We start from the raw sequence: 22,629 nt of genomic DNA on the forward strand, positions 1-22,629 counted from the left end.
GCTGAAGGTGAGGGGAACTAAGATTATTATCCCCCCACCACCCCACCCGTTTCTCAGAGGAGCTTTTCTTTATGCACACCCTCACAGATGTCGACATTTGGTTAGGCGGTGTACATAGAAGCCCCAGATTATCTGCCGCTCCAGGAAGTCTGTTTAGCTGAAGTTAGGAGTGGTTACTTTCCGGCACCTTTTTTTAATTTGTGTTACCCAGAGACCCGTTTGCTTAGCCTTACATCTGTGTTAAAAGGGAGTTTAAGAGGGAAATATTAGATTGGATAACGCTGTCCTTTCCCGAGCAGGTTTTAATTATACTGATGTTCGCATCAATAGGACTCCACTAGTGCAGATGTAGACCTATACTCACAGGAAGTGTAACAGATGGTGTACTATATGTCATAATGCTATAAAATCCAACAGGAATTGACAATTGAAATCCCACCCTGGAGTTTGCCTCTTTTTAGCTTTTGCATAATCTTCTCAGGATTTCAATTGCAAAGTCAAAGAGAATAGTCTAGCACATGGGGACTAGTTATCTGGGGCAAATGCGGTCTAAGGTTGACAATGCGAGGGCTATGTTTATGTGCATCACACTTGCTATACTGAATGCTTCCCAGAGTGCAAGAACATCCTCCCCTGAATTCTATTGCTCTTCCCACGTCCCAGCGCTGCCGTGGAAAGTAGGCCAAGTGAGCACCAGGGCGTTGCTTTTTTTAAGATGATCAGTTTGTCAGTGTTTTTCTATGTGTGTGTGCGGGTGTGTGTGTGTGTGCTCAGGACAGCTATTCATGTTGCTCTACCCGGTGGAAACAAAGAGCAGCATTATACAATTTGCAAGCCCTTCCAAAAGAGGGGAAGAGGTTGGAAAATAGGGACAGGACGAGCGTGGATGAAACAATGACAAAATCTGGCTTGTTCTCTAATTCATTTACTTCCTCTTTTTTTCTCTCTTCTTCTTCTTCTTGTCTTTGTTGCAGTAAAAAGGTCCCTTGCCGGTAACACTCCTCTGTAAGGATCACACTGCACTCTGGGCTGGCGTGGATTATTTTTAGCTATTGCTGTGCAGCTTTTCACCTTGACTCCTTCTGTCTTGACATAATAATTAACATTTCTCTTAATAGCAACACAGTTCAATATTAATAATGATCTTTGACTCGATTCAGAGAAACCGCCTTCAGAGCGACGAGGAGCTGTGCAGCTGCATTACTTCCCATCGCCATCAAATGATGATATTCCCTGTAGAGATGGATTAGAGGCACTGATGCAACATGTTGAAAATATACATTTTGATGGGAAGGAACTTGAGAATTATTGGACTCCTGCAGACAACAGGAGGAGGGGGAGGAGTATAACAGTAAGTTGGCAGCACCTCCATCACAGGGGTCAGCAGGTGAATTCAAGTTCTCCTGAGTGCCAAGGCTGCAGGAATAAGAAGGGGAGGAGCAACCTTAAACTGATTCCTCTCCTCATGTCTGGACGCAACTGGTGCCTGAATTTCAAACTGAGTGTTGAGATTTCTTAAATGACTTTTTCAAAGTCAAATTTTTTATATTTTTTTGCACCTGCATTCTGCCTGCGTGGCAGCCCGGCGCCCGCATTATAAGTGAATATGTTCCGATTAAAGGCTGAAAAATGAAATTTGCCTCACTTTCATCAACGCGAGGCGGCGTGATAACTTTTTTTTTTTTTTTAAATAAGGAATTTTAGATGGGCCAACAAAACGGTGATGGACACAATCGAGACGTGCGGGGCCGCTCTGCGAAAGCGAAGGGTATACCCTGGGTATTTGGTCATGTGTATTTTGGTCCAAATTTCCAGGGGATATTTTAGATGTTAATAGCCCTGAAGTGGTCTCGGTTTCTTATTTAATTTCTCTCGCCTTCTTTAAATGTAATTCGCCCACAGACTGCGCCGCGAGGCTCTAAACCGCGCAGAAACTCTCTCTCATCATTTCCACAGCAGAATGGAAATGCAAATTGTGCGCACGGGCAATGCCCTTGACAGAACTCACCACTGCACACAATTAACATGAGCGCTCTGACAGAAGTCAGTGACGAAATGTGAGGTCACACCGGCACTGAGTCGGAAAACCTGCTTGCATTTATTTAAGAGAAAGGGTACAAAAAATAAATGAAAATGTGAAACGTATAATAATAATAATAATAATAATAATAATAACACAAACAGATTTCGTTACCTTCCATGACGCATACAGTTTGTTTGTTTTTTTTACCGTTTTTACCACTTTATAATAATTGAATTTAAACATGTTTACATAAAAAAATATTATCTTTATAATAACCACTTAATTTAGTATTTTTAAATATTTTTCAATTAATTGTTTATTTTTATTTTTATTTTTTATGATAACTAGTAGATTTCTTTAAATCGATATAAACATGAGAGATTCTGCTATCTTGTCACTCACGAAGAGAACAGCTGCCTCAAAAATCGACACGATGATCTCAAGTGTAACCAAGGAGGGGCGCTGTCCGTCCATCAGCGCCAGCAGCTTGACACGGGCTGGGCTGTGCAGCACCGCGCGCCCGCCCGATCCCGTGATTGATCTCGCCACTCTTGCCCGTCTGTGTTTTACCGCTATAATTAAAAATAACGTGCGGGCTTGTGTTTTAATGCGATGTTTGAATATGTCACCTCGGATTTTTTTCTTCCTCCCCCCTTTTCTCGGAGGTCCATAAATCAGGCCTATATGGAGTTGGGAAAGTTTGCAAAATTTAGGGTTGTCATTTCAGATTAAATACATTTTTTAAAATGATTTAAATAATAATAATTTTAAAAAAAATCAGCTCCCATTAGGCCTTATGTTTTTATTATTATTATTTTGCCATTTAGAAAATGCTTATGAAGCTTTTATAATAATAACACAAAATAGAAATATGAGGGGTTTTTTCAACAATATGCGCGCGAATTTTTGGAAATAAAGATGACTACATTTTTTTCAGAGCAATTACTTTCTTTTTTATTATTATTCTAACAGAACAATAACTGCGTTTAAGTTGTGTTGCTACAAACAATACACGTGCTCACTATTTTTTTTTTTCCCACAATGACTTTGGAGTGATGCGTTTACTGTAGGTGGATTTGATTAATAATAAATCGGAATAAAAAAAGAGAGAGACTTGCTTAAAACAACCTCTATTATAAAGCAATGAGCGATTTAGCTCGATGGGTGCTAATAAGACCCCCCCGCCACCCTTCTCTCTCTCTTTCTTTTACTTTCTCTCTCTCCTTCTTCTTCTCCTTCTTCTTCTATCGCCAATCAATCCATTAGGAAACAATGCAGGTGAGCATAATGAAAGTGTTGTCCCAATAAAGTGCATCGATGGACAGCTGGGCAGCGGCCGGCTGATTGACTTTGCCTTGACATCTGGGAGGCCCGCTGGCCCCTGGCACGCGTAGAGGCTGATGTCGCCATTTACATGCAAATTTAAGGAGATCATGAGGGCCTCGCCCCGTAAATTCACACACACACACACGCACACACAAAGAAGGACGTCACCTCTGAATACGAAGGATGCACATAACCCTTTGAGACTGGAGGTCTTCTGAAGTCACCCTATACATCTTTTTTGTGTTATTATTGCTATTATTATTATTATTATTATTATTATTATTATTATTATTATTATTATTATTATTGGAGGAGCTGGGTTTGATATCAGTCTTCAGGCTCAAACCTTTGGGGGCTCGTTCATTGTGGTCACTGAATAGAAGAGTGAAGATCAGCCGGTCATTTAAGACTGAGCGCAGCCATGGCTCCAACGCGGGCCAAAGATGCAGGAGATCAAATATAGTTTGCACTTGTCACCCACCACTTACCTCCAGCGTGCTGCTGAGGAAAGCCTTTTTTTTTTTTTCCTCCAAATAATGAGGAGTCTCCCCTTGAAATCATGCAAGTTTTCATGCATGTAAGCATTAAACCAAACAGGGGATGGGATCAGCGTTTCTTTCTTTCTTTTTTTCATTTTATATATTATTATTATTTCTGATGCCGTACCATTTCACCTAATGATGGAGAGCGCATTTTCCACGGTGTAAAGCCCACCACGCAGATGATCCCACAGAATGAGCTGAGACGGATTCAGACTCCGCGCATGCAGCAGCAGCAGCAGCAAGCAGCAAGCAGCAGCAGCTGACTCCCTCTCTCCGCGTCCAGATGGCTCCTGCACACAGATTTGCATTCATTTTCCCCCCACCACCCGCCTTTAATATCTTCTGAAATAGCGGGGGGACAGCTGCATTTGTTGTCAAATACGGTTTAAAACTCCCTTTCAGGACAGCATCGTTACCTACGTGACGGGTGTGGAGATCCATTTTCCCTCTCCAGTCAACAGTATCAGATCTAAGAGGATTTGTCTCAAAAGTCTCCCTAATTTGATAATCAGATTTAAATCGCCTCGGTGCGTGTAATCAGGGGTTAAGTTCTAATAAGCGACTTGAAACTGTTCAAAAAAAAAAAAAAAAAAGATAGAAAGAAAGAATGAAAAAGAAATGCAATCTGCTCAAACAACAGACAAAACATTTGCAACATGCGTCTCCTTTAAGAGGAAAAATACGATTAAAAAGGCGTCAGGCATTTATCTTTATTATTATTTTTTTGTGCAAACTGAAAGTGGGATCAATTATAAATTTGAAAGAAAAAAAAAAGTTTAAGGACAAGCAAATCTTTATTTTGTGACTGAGCAATTTGGCAATAGATTTTGCAGAGGTGAAAGCAACAGCTTATAATTCACTTATCTTTGGCAGCAGCTATTAACCCTCAGCACCAGCTAGATAGATTGCTCAGGATATAGCACACATCTCTCTTCCTCGCACCCTCCCCTTCACCCGCGCTCACCCCCTCTCCCCCCACCCACCACCCACCCACCACCCCCTTTTCACCACTAATGAACCGAATTGCTCGCTTGTCCCTCTCGGACAGAGTCGGACATGTAAGGCAGTTGGCCTCTTTAAAAATGATTAAGATGTTTCTGATTATTACTGATTTTACGGGACGTGCATGAAATAAGAGGGAGGGCAGAGAAGCCACGCGGCGTGGGGGTCCCCTCGAAGTTGTGTCTTAACGCTCTCTCCGTGACCAAAAAGTGACAAATAAATAAGTGTTCACCTGCAATAACTGGGATCAGAATTTCACTGATTTACGGCAATGCGAGAATTATTGCCATCGTGTATTTCATTTCCCCTCCCCGTCCTTGGCTCGTTCATAGCGCAGAGAAATCGAGAAACTCTTTTTCTTTATGGGATAAAAACCAACTTGATATTGTTGCAATTTCTCAATGAAAAATTAATCCAATATAATAGATTTATAATGACGTGTGATTCTTTTACATGAAAGCTGAATTATCCGCGTCATATATATGAATTGCATTTTAAAAACTTCAAAACGTTTGGAAAAATGTGAAAAAAGTGAACATTTTAGACAAGTATGGTACAAGTATAAACGTAATGTGCCAGTATTGAAATTTTTTTTTTTTTCCAGAACAAAATTATTTCAAAACTTATTTAAGGTAATATGTTAATAATAATAATAATAATAATAATAATAATAATAATAATAATAATAATAATAATAATAATAACAACAGAAATAATCAAACAAAAATTAATGGTAGGAATACAACAAAATTCATCACTTTTAATCAACAGAAACTAAAGCAAACTTGCGATCATTAAAGAAAAAAAAAGAGAAACATGAATTCTGAAGTCGGAGTTATTAATAAGCATTTTTATTATTGTTATTACTATTAATATTACCACAATTTTTTCTCTCTCTTTCTCTCCTTATTATGTTTGATGGTTACACCCCGCTCGAATTGTCCATATCATTAAAAAAGTCAAACTCACCACATATAGGGGCCTAAGCAAGAAGGGAAAAAAGTGGAGCGAGTGAGTGTTCTCATGCTGCTGCACTAAATGGGCTGCACCCGCGGAGTGGAGCGCCGCTGCCTGACAGGAACCGTCAGCGCTCCGTATATGGTCAAAACCCCGCCCCCTTCAGCGTCACGTTCTGACAGCGCCTCTCCCGTGGGTTTAGAGTTTTGGCTCCCGGGAAAGATTTCAGTCCTCGGGGAAAGAGGGCTTAGTTTTGCATGTTCCCATCCATCCTGCACGACGCGAAAGGGGCCCCCTTATCCACCTCTCCTGTGTACGAGGAACACCTCCACTGGTGATCAGCCTTTGCCTTCGTGTGTTTGTCTTGCGGAGAAGCAGCAGCAGCAGCAGCAGCAGCAGCACCACCACCACCACCACCACCACCAGCAGCAGCAGCAGCAGCACCTTTTTCCAGGAGTGGGGCTTGCTTTTTTTTTTTAATTCAACGAGAAGTCCTGAAGGTTTTGGATGCGGGCGCTTCAGGGATGTGGGCACTTTGAGAGCAGCAGCATCACCCACAAACACAAACAACTGCCATCGATTTTTCTCTGAATAGCACAGAAAGACAAGAAAAAAAAAGAGAAAAGAAACAGAGGAACAATAGCAAGACAAAAAAAAAAATCTCGTCTATTGAACAATTCACTTTTGCAGTTTGTGGATACCGCTCTAACTAAGTACAGCACTTTGAGAATTGCTCACATCGGACGGACTGAAGAGGGAGGCAAGACCTGTGGACCGGGATTTTTCCCTCGCAAGTCTTATCCCGCGAAGATAAAACCCTGAAGGATAACACGCTTGGACGTTTATTTCCCCTAATTTCACAGGAGGCTCTTCTCTCTCTTTTTTTCCCCCCTTCTTCTTCTTCTTCTTTTCACGCAAATTGTCCTAAATGTTTGGGATTCAGGAAACTATACCGCGGGGTGGGACGACGATGAAGGAGGAACCGCTGGGTGGACTGAACTCGGTCCGCTCCTGGATGCACACAGCTGGGGTGGTGGATGCAAACACAGCCGCCCAAAGGTACGCATGCCAAAAAATGCATCTGATTTTTTTTTTTTTTTTTTTCCCCTCGCACGCATTCAGCTCCTCATCATATCGACCCCTCAATCCCCTGAATACTCTGTATCAATTACGGTCTCCCAATAAAATGCCCCCCCTTCGGCTTTTCGCTTCTTTCATTACATCAGATTAGCCATTATTGTGACAAATCAAGAAATCTCCCCCGGTTTGTGCTCAAGCGTGCTTCTGCATCCTCAATGTTTCTCCCCCTCCACCAGCTTCTCCATCATCTAGTGGCATATCCCCGGTGTCCGGTGCTTTAACCGAGATGGTCTCTTGTTCTCTCCCCGCAGCGGTGTCGGCTTGGCACGGGCACATTATGAAAAGCAGCCCCCTTCCAACCTCAGAAAATCCAATTTTTTCCATTTCGTCCTGGCGCTGTATGACAGACAGGGTCAGCCCGTGGAGATCGAAAGAACAGCTTTTGTGGACTTTGTGGAGAAAGAAAAAGTAAGACGTTTTAATAAAAAAAAACAAAAAAACTTTTATTATTATTATTATTATTTTTATTTTTTTAGAAATAAATGTATCTGCAAATAACCTGCACATGTTTCCAAATTATGTTCTCTGAAATTATAGAAGGGGGAAGTCACGTGTATTATTGATTTCTTTTATTATTATTATTATTATTATTATTATTTTTTATTTAAAACTCAATTCGCTTATGACAGAGAGTCGTTTTAACCACTAGAGCAGATCTTCCTACTTATAAAATTAAAAATATGCATGTATTTAGATTTTTATATTTGATAAATAAAAACAAACACGTCTGTTAGTTCTGGAAAGCTATTTCACTGATGCTGATTTTCACAAACTGTTGTCTTCTGCAGGAACCAACCAGTGAAAAAACTAACAATGGAATACATTACAAACTACAGTTATTGTACAGCAACGGTGAGTAAAACTAATAATAATAATAATAATAATAATAATAATAATAATAATAATAATGCTTTATTTTGAAATACATTTTATTTTTATTGAACGTTGCTTTACTTGCAAGCTAAAATTCATAAAACATTTCTAAAGTGTTCCTCTTCTTCTCTCCACCCCCCCCCACCCACAGGCGTCAGAACAGAACAGGATCTTTACATACGATTAATCGATTCCATGACGAAGCAGGTAAGCTGTTTGTCACACTTTAAGTTTCTTTTACGCACGGCGCAAAACCCCAAAGTGCCGTGCAAATCGTCACCCCCTAAAGCCAGAGGAGGGGAACATAACAAAACTTATGGTACAAAATAAAATCAAATTACGTGCGTAATCAGAAGAGACAGCCTCTATTTTTGACTGTTTACGTTTGACCCTACATTATTGCCATACTCCTAAAAGTCAATGTCACCCTGGAGTTTTTTTTTTTTTTTCTTTTCCTTTCTTCTTCTTTTTTTTTTTGGCTTCTTTGTAAGTTCAGTTTGTCCAAGCATTAAAAATTTACGCATCACCTCTGCTCCATATGATCTGATTTGACTTTTCTCTCGCAAAGAGTCAGAGGTGACGCTCTAAACCAGTTTTGGAATAGTGTTTTACATAAATATACAGTTTTTTATTATTATTGTTATTTTAGGTTTTTTCAAAAGGAGCTTAAAGCCTAAACGCACGGTGTGGATTTTTAAATCCAAAGCAAACCCGATTACAATGAAGAAATAGATAGATTAAATTAAATTAAATATTTAAAAGGCCGCACACACATGCTTAATTTTTTAGCCTTCCATTTCACCCCCTTGTTTTGTTATTAAAGCAGGGGGTGTGGAGGGGAGGTTAGGGGGGTTGGGGGGGAATTAGATAGAGCCGTGAAGCTTGGACAACATTCCTGCGCGAATGATCCGAGTCAATGACGCAGAACAAGCAATTTATGGATTTCTGTTACTGCAGTTGCAAATAGCGACATAAATCAAACCAATATAGATAATCGCCAGTTACAAGCGGGTAAAATACTACAAAAAGGAACGAGGGGGAAAAAAACATAATAAAACCTGCAGGTCAAACAAGTTATCTTTTATAATGTGAATGATGCGACCTGGTTCAGATGTGTCACTCTCTCTTTTTTTTTTTTTTCCCCCCCACACTCGTTTTATCCTGTTGGCCTGAAGCGTGCCAGACGATGATTGAATTTATTAATGGCAACACAGCGAAAATCAGCAATAAAATTATCACCCTTATTATTATTATTATTATTATTTGCTACAACCCTTTTTATTTATGAACGTCGACTTTTATTCATTTGTTTATTTCACTCACAGTTGCACATTGTGTCTCAGCCTTGTACAAGGGAGTAAAAAAAAAGAGAGAGAAAGAAGTCTATCCTTAGAAATAGAAGAAGGAAGGAAAGGAGAGGGAGGGAGGGGATGGAGGGAGGGAGAGAAGAGCGGCAGAACTGATAGCTCCACGCCATCTGTTTCAGCCAATGCTCAAAAATTACTCAACCGTACCGCCAGACACCGCTTTTTATCCACAGAAAGATCATTGTTAGCGGCTCAAAATAAACAACAGATTGCCCATTAACACTTTCCCCCAAATATCCCCAGATTATAAGCATATTGATGACACTTCTATTGGATCTCTCCTCGTGAAAAATCTCTTCTGTGTGTCTGTGCGAGCCACAGGATATTACCGAGATTAATAATAATAATAATAATAAAATAATACAGTTTATTATTAGGCTATTTCTATAATTATCAAAAAACTTAAATTGTGTGCTTTTTTTAATTTTGAAAAAAAATAATACCATTGCTGGATTTAAAATGTTTGTTTCTGCTATTTATATTATATTTTGGAATTGTTGATCATGTTTTAAATAGATGTTTTTTTTTTGTAATGTTTTTTTTAATAGAGAAATAATTTGCACATGGGAACCGCATTTACTATTCAGTTTAATATTCCGAGCTGTCTGTACACTGTGTGCATTTATTTTCAGGAGAAGTAAATCAGTAAAAAATATATATACATACAAATATTTATTTATGTTGCAAAATAAATTAATACAATTTATTTCTGTGTCATTTTGGTTTAAAAAGGCCATAGTTTATGAGGGTCAGGACAAGAATCCAGAAATGTGCAGAGTTCTTCTCACTCATGAAATCATGTGCAGGTAAGCATTGTGTATGTTTATTATTATTATTATTATTATTTTACACTGATACACTGTCCATGTTGCAGAACCAGGCAAAATCGTTATTTTCTTTCCCTCCAATAAGTTTTGACACTTTTGATGTGATGCAGCAGCCTAAATTGTTCTGTGGTCCTTCAGCAGCCACACACACACCCACGCACACCCACACACACACACACCCCCACACACACACGCACACATACTGAACCAGAGCGAGAGAGCTAGAGAGGAAGAGAAAGCTGCTGTCATTTCCAACTTTGATATGATGTGATTAGACTTTGATACAAATATGACAGTGAAAATGAACTGACTGTCTTTTTTTATTGAATGGAAATTGACATAACCACACAAGATCCAATTTCTTTCTTTCTTTCTTTTTTTATTTAATGTGATTTCTTTAGGAGCTGCATGCCACTGTTAATGTTCTGTTATGCATAAATGCAGCATGCAGCGCATTCTCTATCTCTCTCTCTTTTTTTTTTCATTTTAGTACAGAGTCATTTCTCGCTTGATCCCACCTGTCAACACTGATCAGCGAGCCTTTTAGTGTCATTTAAACCACGTAAATCTCAACAGCTCACGTTGCACCCGCCTATTCATCGGTGTCACTGATACTAAAAGGAAAAAACTCCTTTTGTTGTTATTGTTAAGGCTCAGCGTGAGCTCTGTGAACACTGAATTTGGATACTGTCGGTTAACCTCTCCTTTGTTGCACCCGGTGCATTGTTCAAGTTGTGCTGGTTGGGGAGCAGGAGCAGCATGAGAGCTGAGAATGATTTGTCCTTTTTCATGCATAAACTCATCACTCACGCTCAATTTATACATGCATCCATCACTTATTTGTGACACACTGAATATGCTCGTGCTGTAGGGGTAATTTTTTATTTATTTTTTTTACCAAGAGGAAGTGCATTTTGCGGCTGCATAAAATAAGTACTAGAACCTATTACGACATATATAAGACTGGTGTTTTGATATATTACCTAATTCTATCTTTATTTTTTTCCCCCAGCTTGTTTTGAATTACATTTTTTTCTTTCCTTTAATACATCTCAGCTATAAAGCTCACCTTTAATATTGCCTCTTGTAAATAAGGGACACCCAGATAGTGTGTGGTTGACTGACAGAAGCTTTGTTTTTCTCCTTGCAGCATATGGCATAAATCAATCCCATTCACATACGCTGCTACGTTTTCATCTCAAACGGAAGCCGAGACGATGCATTTGTTTGTTGTTGTTTTTTTTCTTATGCACTTCCTGTTTCTGAACCAAAGAGGTGGTAGGCAGCAGCTATAGATATAGGTTTTCTCTTTTTTTTTTACAGTGAGGAAAAGGCTGGAGCAATGTGCTGGAAGATAGATTAGTGCTTTTGAGGGCCATAATTGATAAATGCCCCACAGAAATATTGGTTGAGGGTGGCACCTTGCATCTCCCTCAGAAATAGCAGCTTGGCAATTAGAGGTAAACAAAAGCTGAAGCTGTGAAAAGTGACTCCCCTGCCTCCTGGCCCAGTCCCCACTCCCCTCCCTTCCATCGCTAAGCCAAACAACACAACATGTTGTTTTCACCATTTTTATCAGCCATCAGCATCAATGGGATTGGGTAGATTGAGTGAAGGAAATCTCAAGGCAATGTCTTACCACTCTGATGTACTTAGCGAATAAATGTTCTGATATTTAGCTAATTATTTGTTGTTGGAAAAAAAACCCAATCATTTTCTCTGTGTCTCCAGCCGATGCTGCGATAAGAAAAGCTGTGGAAACAGGAACGAGACCCCGTCAGACCCCGTCATCATTGACAGGTAGGATGTGTGCATCATTCTGCATGCGTGTGTGTGTGTCTGCAAAGAGGCAATGAGTGAATGAATGAGAGTCACACCGACTAAACGGATGAGTGACGGAGTGCTTGATCTCCCTCCTGGTGCATCAGTCTGGCCCAGTTGGGCTGACTTGCATCTTCCAGCACCACAGTGTGGGAACTGCGGGCGAGTCTGTGTGAGCGGCTGAGGGGCTTCTTTCCCAGGTAGCCTGTGCACCACCGAGGGGGCGGTCACCACCTGGATAGGGTCTGTTGGATCACAGGTGGTCGAGCCACCAGAGGATCATGCTGGGAACAACGTCTAATTAGCTCGCTCTTATCTGGCACGCTGTCGTATCTTTATTTTTGACAGCGACGCCGTCAATAATAATTGCTTTTCATTGACTACTTCCTCCACTCGGGCGAGCTGCTTGCTGGGCCGCCACTAAAGTTTTGTTTTCAGGGGGGGATAAACATTTTATGGCTGCTGTTTTGAGCTCCACCAGAAGGGAAGTTGCACCTTGCACATTTATATTACCCTCGCCGCTAAAGAGGAAGAATAAAAGCTCCTCTCTGCAGGCACTGACATTTCTTTCCCATGCCAGAGCAATAGGTCCTGGTCAGCAAGGGGTTTGTTTAGGTTGAACATGTGTGTGTGTGTGGTTGGATATAGAGGTGATGCAGGGGGTTGCAGCCTGAGTGTTGGATCTCAATGTAACTCGCACCACGTAGTGAGGGAGGCAGCAATGCTAATGTTTGACTAGCCGGAATCACTGTTTGCTTAGCGGAGAATGCCTGGTATCTGACAGAGGGGACAACTCTCTTATTAGTAATCAAATAGGGCTGAGCAGTTGTTGCTGCCACTCCACTCCAGCGGCTTCTCATGCATCAGGAAGTAGGGAGCCGGCTGCCCTGGGAGCCTGGATGGATTACCAGGGCTACTGCTGTCTGAACCCCAAACTCACACAGACACAAATGCATGTCAACACACACACGGACGGAGACACAAGTGCAGCAAGAGACACGCTCTCTGCAGGCGTGCATGCACATTTTCTGTATGTTGTTTAAACTACTGCTCTGGTTGACTGTCATATTTTTATACAGCTTGGGAGAAAAAAATTAGGAGACCTCTGTACAATTCAAAGTTCTGGTGATCTGACTGTAGCTCCGAGTTTGAGTAGTGCTAACATTTGTTTTAATCCTAGAAACATAAAACAACATTGCTCCGAAATTTCACGTAACAACATTGTCGTTACGAGCATTTATTTGCAGTAAGAGAAAATGTTAAAATAAACTAAGGGAAAGAAACCATTGACTTTTAAATAGCATGTTCCTGATGTTTTAACTTAGGAGGTGTTCAAGCATCAGTATTTGCTGGAAAATCAAGATTTTCAATCACAGCTTTCACATGTCTTGGCATGCGCTCCATAAGTTTTTCCTACTGATGTTGAGTTGAGGTGATCACCTAGTCAGTGCCGCAGCGCACTGATATGTGCTTCTTGTGTTGACTCGACTGGCTTTCACGTAGAGATCCTGATTTCAAAACTATTTTCAGGGGTCACTTTATATTTTGAGGAATTCATATCTAACGACTACGGCAGGTTTAAAATAATTTTTACTCACGTTTATTTAATTTTTTTAAACAAAAACTGGAACATTTGTTAGATTCAGGTCAGTCTGATCTGGCAGGGGTATGGATAATTTTGCCAAACATTTGTTGTCATATTTTTCCTACAAATCCTCTTAATGAGATGATAGAGAAAGTGCTTATTTTCGGCTATTTTATGCATTGAGTAACGCAGTACTGCGTAACCCCTAGAATTATTGCTGCACACTTCTGGTCAGCTGGCTGAATTAAGCTTACTATGCTTTTCCCTGGCTAACAAGAAAAAACACTGCATAGAAAAAAAAAATCAATTATTAAAAACTATAGTTAATGGAGGCTATGCACAGCATTACTAGAGCTAGAATTCAAAATAATTTGTATTATTTCAGCAGTAGTAGGCGTAAAGGTGGGTTTTCAGATTTGAAAAATTTGACATATACGTACATTTTACTTTGAAATCTCTCGTTTGGCCTATGCCAAATGTACATATATATTCTTTAAGGCAGGCTCAGTGGATGTATACCAGAGTGAAAAGCTGCATTTATTAGTCAGGAGGAGTTGTAAAAAGATTAGACTAGATAAAAAAATATCCACTTTTTCCCGGATTTCCGGTCCTTTCATGTTTGCTTTGTGTCGTTGCTACTGTTTAAAGTTTCGCACACCATTGTCCCTCATTCTGATCGGACAAAAGCGTGTAACTTAAGTACAATAAGCAAAATGAAAGCAAGTAGAATTAAAGTCAAGAAGAAGGGGTGGGAAAAAAAGGGGTGGTAAAAAAAAAAAAAAGAAGAGAGAAGCGGATGGATATTGTAAGCTCAACCAGCTCAGGGAGGGCTCGGATTTTCATTGTGACGACTCTGAATAGGAGCAGAGTATCCCTTTCCTTGCACAATGAGCTGCTCTGTTGAAACACAAAAGCATATGTTCCTCATTAGACCCTCCCATTGTCTCCATGTCGTAACTATGAGCCCGTCAGCTCACCCTAACAGACCCACGCAGGTTCCCAGTGACTGAGGGGGGAAACGCTCACGGAGAGAGGGGCGCCTGTGAAAGTTTGCAGAGTTTAGCAAGAGTTACGGACATGACCCGAGCACCGAGCGCGCTTACTTACTGTACGATTATTTAGTGCAGTTACTTGACTCTTCCTGCAGTGCATATGGTTAAGCTTTTAGTTTAAGCCCCCATGTTTTACAGCCATTTCTGTTACATCTGTCATTTTCCCATACACATCATTAGAGGCACCTGTGCTGTGGTCGCTGCTGGCAGAAACTGATTATTTCCAATTGAGTAGAACATAGCTGAGTGACATAAACCTAGAGGAGAGGTTTGATTGTTGAATCAAGCATGTCTCATCTGTCTAGAATTACAGCATGAGAGAAAAAAGAAAACAAAAAGAAAGAAAGAAAGAAAGAGAGAGAGAGAGAGAGAGAGAAAAGAAAAAAGCCCAGCGAGCACTGCCACATTTCGTTGAGAAACAGTAGCATGGCTGAACCTTAAGAAACAGATTTGGAGTGAATCATTGATGGCTTTCACTCTCTGTAACATTTTCCCAGATGGTACGAGGGGGGAAAGCGCACACAGCTAGCTGGCATCTAGCAAGACATTAACTGGCGTTCCCATGGATCTGGCATATCCAACGGAGTTTGGGAAACTTATCATTCCAAATGTGTCCTATTTTCCTGCGGTCAAGCCAGACATCTGTTTACCCTATTTTCTCTTGGAGTTTTGATACAGATTTTCACTCAGATTTCTGAAGAGGAAGGATTCTCTTAAAAAAAAAAAAAGAAAAGAAAAAAAAATGTTGGTTAGATATTGGCCCAACAGCTGTCACAAAGTTTCAGCTCTACTTGGGCTTTAAATATTTCAGCAATTACACTAGATGCCCTTGCATTATTCATATTTGGTTTTGGATGAAGAAAAGTCCTATTTTTGATTAATTCTTGTGGTTTTATATCAGGCATGGGGCCGGCATGAGGTTCTCACGGTGTGTACAAGCGCCACAAAAAAATATAAAACAATATCTGAGCGCTTTTATTTAAAACTGGAGCATTACTCATGCTACTAAAATAAGATTGTATTGTTTATTAAAGTCATGGTAATGTTTCGATAGCTTTTATTTATAGGTATTTTGAGTCTGACGCATTTAAATGTGCTTAATATTATAATTTTGTTGGTAATATCATTATGAAAGCTTTTATTATCTGGTTAATTACTGAGGCTAATTCCTTAGTCAGTAAAAACAGAAATCTGCCCTTTAAAATTGTGTTACACTAATAGATTGATAGGTGGGGCTCTTTTAGTTTCCACGCCTCTACTTTACTTATTTTCAGAGACTAGAAATTTAAAAAAAATTTTTTTCCCACCAGCCAAATTTGTGTTTCTTGTAGAAAAGAAAAAAAAGGTAGCAGCCATTCTATTGGACAGCTGACCAGCAGTGTGCAGCAACAGATAGGGCAAGAAGATTACTTGCGGTACTCTATACTCCGTACATCCAGATAATTAAAAGGCCCTTAAACTGTAGGAATGATATGACAAACAAATTTATGGAATTTAGAAATCACAATTTTTTAAATACGTATTATACTTTTATCCCAGCCTCTCCTCACTTTGTATTTACCATGACTTGTTGTCATGAATGTGTTTTTCAAACATAACAAGTGAAAAAAGTGAAAAAAATTCAAAGCCAGTTGGTGCGAGAATTAGATTCATCTAGAGACTAATTGTTGCGATGTTGCTATGGCCGCATCCCCTTCCAGTTTGCATAAATCTGGCAGAGCTGCAGATGTCACTTTTATAAGTTAATGGTGCTTTAAAGTAACTGGGGGAGCAGGTTTATTTAGTCTGTAATTTAAATCCTGAGAGTTATAGTGATGAGGTACCCAATATCTGATTAGATGTTTTTCTCCCCCCCATTTACAGTGCATGCAGCATATATCCCAAACATAACTTAATTTACGACGACTCCTCTGGTCTGGGATCTGTCTTCACTCTTCTGCATATTGACTTTGTCTTCTCTTGTGTGAAAGATTAGATACATTGGCCAGGCTCTACGCATGGATTTTGTAATAAGGCGGCACATGTTGTTGAAAGATGAGAGAAAATGAGTCATTCTGACTGTCTGGGTTCAAAGGTCACCTTTAGCCTGGGAAAATTGGGATTTTTTTTTCTGTTTTTTTTTTGACGGCAGAAATCAGACGGACAGTGTGTGAATTCTGGTTTTATTGTATCTTTGTGAGGTCGGACATCCTGTCTCAATTTTCATTGCCATTCGCAAACAGTTTTTGGAAGAGAGCTAAACACGTCAGCTTCATTTTTTCCATCGGCCACAGCACTCCATTTCACTTCCTGTCACAAAGGTCAAAGAGCGCTGACCTTTGGAGTGCAGCCCAGCCACTGAATAATTCATGACATTGACTTGTTTTTTCCCCTTATTTTTTCCCCCCTTGCCTCCTTTTTTTTTTTTTTTTCGGTCAGCACACATGGCTGTGCAGTGGGAGGCTTTTATTCATTTAGCTCATTTATAAAAAGGGCCTCGTTGCACCTGTTTGTGTGTTAATGCAATTAAATTTTGGCCTAATGTAAATTTTGCTTAGCTTTCTGTTATGTCCCTCATTAGGCAGCCTGTATTTTCTAAACGACTTTGCGTTATCGTTCATTTGTGGGAACACCTACGAGGTCATTTCCCAGAGTGCACTTGACTTGTTGTCAAGTTGTTTACCAGAAACAAAAGGGGGGACTGCAAGCCTCAGAACGTCTCGCGAGCGGCCTCCTAAGAAACAAATCGTGGAAATTTGTGCGCTCCCATCTGGTTTTTGCAGAGCCGTGATTACCTCCGAAAGCTGAACAAATGCCAGTATTTATAAGGTCAGCCCTTTATGTGGAAATGCGATGTAAATGAGAATCAGCGAAAGGGGACATTAAACAAAATTAAATTCATTGTCTCCTTTAATGTCATTTACATTTTTGGCTAAGCTCCGGACTGTCAAAGAGGATTTCTAAAACCATTTTAATTGCACATCAGCATTGAGGGAGAAACCCCCCCCCCAAAAAAACGGAGGGTGTTTTCACTGTGCAGCTGCCTTGATAACCTGCGAAAAAGAAGTGTGTTTATGAAGTACCTAAATGACATGTTTTCACTGCGTCTGCACAGGGGCAATTAAGATGGCAGTCAGTAGGTAGTGTTAATCTGCCATGGTACTCCAAGCATCCTTAATGAAAATGATGCTGAAGGTCTTTATTTTATTCTTAATACTTTTTTTTATTTTGCATTGCACCTTTAAGTTGCAGCACTTGAGTTGCAGTGCTTCCTTTATGGTTTAGCCATTAAAGCTGTTAACATGTATAGGAAGTGCCCTCTTATTATATTTCTGCACGCATGCAAACACCTGCGAACACCTAATTACTTGCGACTTAACAACACATTCAAGTCAACGTTGTATTTATGGACGTGTTTGGCATCATTCCTGAGACAGATGTGGGTTGAGAAATGGGAGCACAAGCCGGCCACCCCTGCTTTAAGCCGGCGTGGTGTTTGAGTGAAGCCTGTCTCCTGCCGGGGTCCAGAGCAGGAAGAGCAGGAAGTGTTGAGAGCGAAAGCTGTACTTTGGCAGCTCTCCTTTGGCTTGCACTTGCCGAAAAATGAAACCCAGACCCTCTGCGCAGCCCCTAAAGGAGCCAGAAACCTTCCTTCCCAGCGCTCCCAACCATCCAGGATTGGGTAATACTTGTTCACTAAGCAAAACATTACCTCAAATTATTCTCGCCCTGTTCCCCCTATTCCCTCCTCCCCTCGTGTCGGTTTTTATCGCAGTTTGTAAATGTCAAGACACGTACGACGACGCACAGTATAAATGATATTTTCCAAATTATGCTCACATGTTTGGGTTCACATGAGTGGCGGCTGAATGTAACGTGGTGCCTGATGCTCCCGCGGGACGCCCACCTCACTGGGGTAGCATTCCCCAGTGGCATCAGCTAATGGCAAGACTTGACAACAGCAGAGAAGCCGGGGGTGTTGTGTTTTACTAGCGCTGAGCAGGGGTGATGACTTTAACATGTGTGCAGAGAGAAAGACGGAGATGTTTGTGTGCTCTGTGTGTGTGCGTGAGTGAGTGTGTGTGCTGTGCTAAAGAGAGAGGTGTGCAATACGAAAGATTGGCGCGGGCCAACAGAGCGACGGATTCGGCTCCAGCTTGACGGCAGTGAAAGACGAAACATGGTTCCACATGTGTTGAGAAAGAGCAGTCCATCTGTCCATGGAGACAACCCCTCCTCCTTCAACCCCCGTTTCTCTTCCCCTCTTTCCTTCTCTTCCTTTCCTTCTCCTCCACTCTTTTACTCCCCTGGTTCAATGCTGACAGAAACAAGGCCAGAGCTGGGGTGATGAGATGAATGCTGGGCCAAAAGCAACACTGGACCTTGTGTACACACACAGAGAGACATGCACATGCACACACACACACACACATATATATATATATATATATATATATATATATATCCTGAAGAGGAATGAAAAAGGCTTTAGAGAGATTATTTGTTATTTTGTGTTATGTTTTATATATGTTGGTAAAAGTTTTCATTTTTATTTCTGTGCTGTTTGTGCATTTTAAATCTCGCCGCCCCCCCAAAAATCTATGAGTAAAAAAATCAATCTATAAAAACAGGGATTGTTTACTGGTATATATTAAAAAATAAACTGTATTAAAACAGTGTTATTGGAATACAACAACTATGCTAACACTGAACAAAAAGGTAACATTAACTATTGTTTGTAAACCCTACGAACTGAAAGTATGGTTGGAGTTATGACTTTTTACCAGTAATGCCCTGAGGGAGTGTCCAGAGGGGCTTAAAGGGGAGCAGCGGCTACCTCTATAAATTATATTTGTCAATACATAAAAAAGAAGACAAGATTTAGATCTGAATGCTCTCTTTTTTGTTCTTTATAGTATTTATATTGAATGCCCTCAAATGATACCAAAGTTATTTTATGCCAAAATGTAGGAGGCTTGATGTATTTTAAAGTAATGAGCTACAATTTGCAGGGATAGAAAAAAAGGGGGTTGTTACACATATCACCTGATATTTGGTATGTAAGTACGCACTTTATGGAGGAGGTAACAATTTTTTTTTGTGCCATAATGAAACTAATGAAATTCTGTAATAGCTTTTGGATTTCGGTGTGCCACCCTAACAATGTAAGGGAACCCCATCTGGCAGTCTCTTTCAAATCCTTCCACTGCATGATCCATTGGAGCAACAATAAGTATCAATATTCGGCACTAGTTCATGTAAATAGTGTGCTGCTGGTGTAGCTTATTTGATAAAGGGTACGTTTTATTGTTAAATCAATATCTGTGTTTGTGGAACTTTGTATGCAGCGACAACTTTAATGTCAAAAAGACTGATGAAGTGAAAAATAGGATTCCAAATCCTTTTTACTGTAATAATAATGTCGTGATTATTTTGATAATATTTCAGTCCATATTGCCAATCCCTGGTGAAAGCTCTAATGAGATAAACAAAACAAGTACTTAGCAGCACTCCTTTCTAATTTAGCTTTATTGCGGTTTTGAAGGTGTTTTGTTTTTCCACCCGGTAGTTTTTATTTTTTGGTCAAATTGCTTCTGATTCTGTGAACCAATTTGGTTCACTCAAGCCTATGTTTTTCCTTTTGCAAAAAGTGTCAGTTTTCTTTCTCTTGGCGTACTCTCCCTTCTCATTCAACCCTTATTAGGTTTCCCCTAATTGTCAAACAAACTGTTGGGTCAACCTCAGTCATATCTGGCCGTAAAACAGCACATTAGGCCCCGGCGAGGGATATATGTGGTATTTCATCGGGAGACGGAGTAATGCTGGGGTTTTATGGTTAAGTACCAGTTCACGCCCACGCCATTTGTTTCGCATTAGAAGCGAAGGTTTTGTAAATCAGATCAATATGTTCGCTGAGATGTGATTCCATGTCGGGATCTCCCGAGTCGTTCGTTCCTCCAGTATTTTTCTTAGGGGACTGGTTGTCGATGCACACTCTTCCCCTCCTTTGCCCTTCCTTTCCACCCCCTTTTCTTTTCTCCTTCCTGTATTTCCCACCTCTGCTATTCCCTCCCTCCGTCTTCACCTCAATCTATTTCCATTTTCTGAATGTAGCAATTTGTCGCGTGACATGGACGAGATTAGGATGGGAAGCAGTCCTGAAGATTTCATCGGACATGGTCCTGCTCCCGCTGGTGTGAGGTCACAGGACAAAAAATGGGGGGTGGCGATGGTGGGTGGATTCGGGGAGAGGGTCATCAGTTACCTTCGGGGAAACGAGCTGGTCTGCTGGCTGCTCCGTTGGCCCCCAGGGGTGCCTGGGATGTATCGGAGGAGAAGGCCCCAGAGAAGGAGCCCTGAACCAGTGTCATTTATTAAAAGTGACAAGTTATTTCTAACTATAGCTCTGTTTTTATTGTTTTACAATGCTGTCGTTTGGAACGGCGGCCCCTCTCTTCAAGCATCACAAACAAGTGATGAATGAACCAGGTGACCAGCTTTTTTTTTCTTTTCGTTTTTTTTTTACATGCTCGATGCACTTAAGCGCCACATGTGCGCCGTTAAATCATGTAACGTATCTTGTTGCTCTGTTAAAATTAAACAAACGTGCAGCTTTAATAAAAATCAGACCATATGTTAAGTGTAGAAGAAATATTTCAGCATTCGCCAGTTTTTTTTTTGTTCTCCAGGACATTTGTTCAGTAAATTAATAACAGCGTACAGTATGAATCTCAAGTTGACCTCTGCATAATCAGTTCCAGAACATGACCAAACTGCAATAGTTGAGCTTTTTTCCTCATTCCATTCAGCACTTCCTTAATGAAAACCCCACTACTAATAATGGAGTGTTATTCAATGTGTGACCAAAGCTCCTTATTGAGGGTCAGCAAGGTACCCGACCGGCCCCACCTCCTCAAACCCCCTCCCCCCCATTTTTTTTTATTTTTTACAGCCAGCCCCAAGTGCGTTAATGATATATGACAGAAATTTCCTTGTGCTGGTTCAGTGGCAAGAAAGGTCCTGGCTAGTCTATATCAATCCATCTGACTTATGTTCCCATGTCTTGAATTACCGCTTGATGGAAACCTGCTGCGGGCTTCTCTCGCCAATTGAAATCAGATCTCCTCCACAGCCTGGTGTGATATTGATCCATATTCAACACCCAGGCTGCGGATCGATCAGTATTGATTTACAATAAAAAACACTCCTCTGCTTGTTCAGCACTGCAATCGATACTTTAAAGCAAAGGAGAGAGGGGGGGAAAAATGCAAAAAGAAGAAAAACAGGACCTGCACTGTCCAGCTGGAATTTATATATGAAAAAAAAAAATGAGGATCTGTTTTATTTCATTTGAGGAGCAAGAGTTTATGTGACCAAACCTTAACCACTCTGGTAACCCCACAACCCCTGCAATGATCCTCCCCTGCAATGTAAGACAAACCTATAAAAATGGTTTTACAGGATGATATTTCTATAAGGACCCGTTTACTGAAAGAGGTGTGTCTGTTTCTGAATTAGCGGCACATCTGCACTGCAGTCTGCAAGCGCTAAAACTGTCACATCAAATCTGTTGGAGAGCTGAAATGGAATGCTAAAATTGGTGGATCACTTTAGCTTGATTTCGGCGTGTTAACACAATGACATGATTTCCTGTGGTTTTGATATTAATTCATTTCTCATTTTCCACCCCCCACCTTTCCCCCCATGCTCACACACAGACACATAATCTTGGTCCAAGCCTCCCACACGTTCACGATTAGGGCCCGGTACAATGCTGAACACGCTGGAACAGGCCGAGGCGACCCAGTGAGCTCCGGCCAGATCCACTTTCCTCCCTGTCACATCTTAGTCCTAATCTTTCGGACTTCCTCTCCCCTGCCAAATAACTGTTCCCATCCAGCAGGTCCCAGCATTGGCTCAGGCTGCCAACATCTGAAAGTTATTATCCCCAATCTCTGACATCCAGGAGTTTACAGTTATATAATGATGGGGAAAACCACATGTCCCCAGAGGCAGAGAACATTTTTGAGATGCCTCCCCATCTGTTTTGGGGGGAGCTGCCCATTTTGGGCAAAACTCGGAATGGCAGGCAAGCAGAATTTTTTTGTAATCTTTCAGTTATTTATTTTTTTATT

General features: G+C 40.7%; 1 protein-coding gene across 8 annotated transcripts in view; it reads left to right on the top strand.

Moving 5' to 3' along the window:
• The first annotated feature begins 936 nt into the window (after positions 1-936).
• LOC116713336 (transcription factor COE3) overlaps positions 937-22,629 on the top strand; it is a 94,639-nt gene continuing 72,946 nt past the window's right edge. For 7 of the 8 annotated variants that reach the window (XM_032553468.1, XM_032553472.1, XM_032553475.1 and 4 more), the window contains exons 1-6: positions 6,093-6,909; positions 7,242-7,398; positions 7,779-7,842; positions 8,015-8,070; positions 9,963-10,036; positions 11,789-11,857. In XM_032553468.1, coding sequence (XP_032409359.1) covers positions 6,779-6,909; positions 7,242-7,398; positions 7,779-7,842; positions 8,015-8,070; positions 9,963-10,036; positions 11,789-11,857 — 551 coding nt within the window. In that variant the 5' untranslated portion in view covers positions 6,093-6,778. Of the gene's footprint in view, positions 962-6,092; positions 6,910-7,241; positions 7,399-7,778; positions 7,843-8,014; positions 8,071-9,962; positions 10,037-11,788; positions 11,858-22,629 lie in introns of those variants that run through there. The other variant, XM_032553469.1, reaches the window with a different exon arrangement.

This window comes from Xiphophorus hellerii, chromosome 22 (assembly GCF_003331165.1).
Source record: "Xiphophorus hellerii strain 12219 chromosome 22, Xiphophorus_hellerii-4.1, whole genome shotgun sequence".
Classification (NCBI taxonomy): domain Eukaryota; kingdom Metazoa; phylum Chordata; class Actinopteri; order Cyprinodontiformes; family Poeciliidae; genus Xiphophorus; species Xiphophorus hellerii.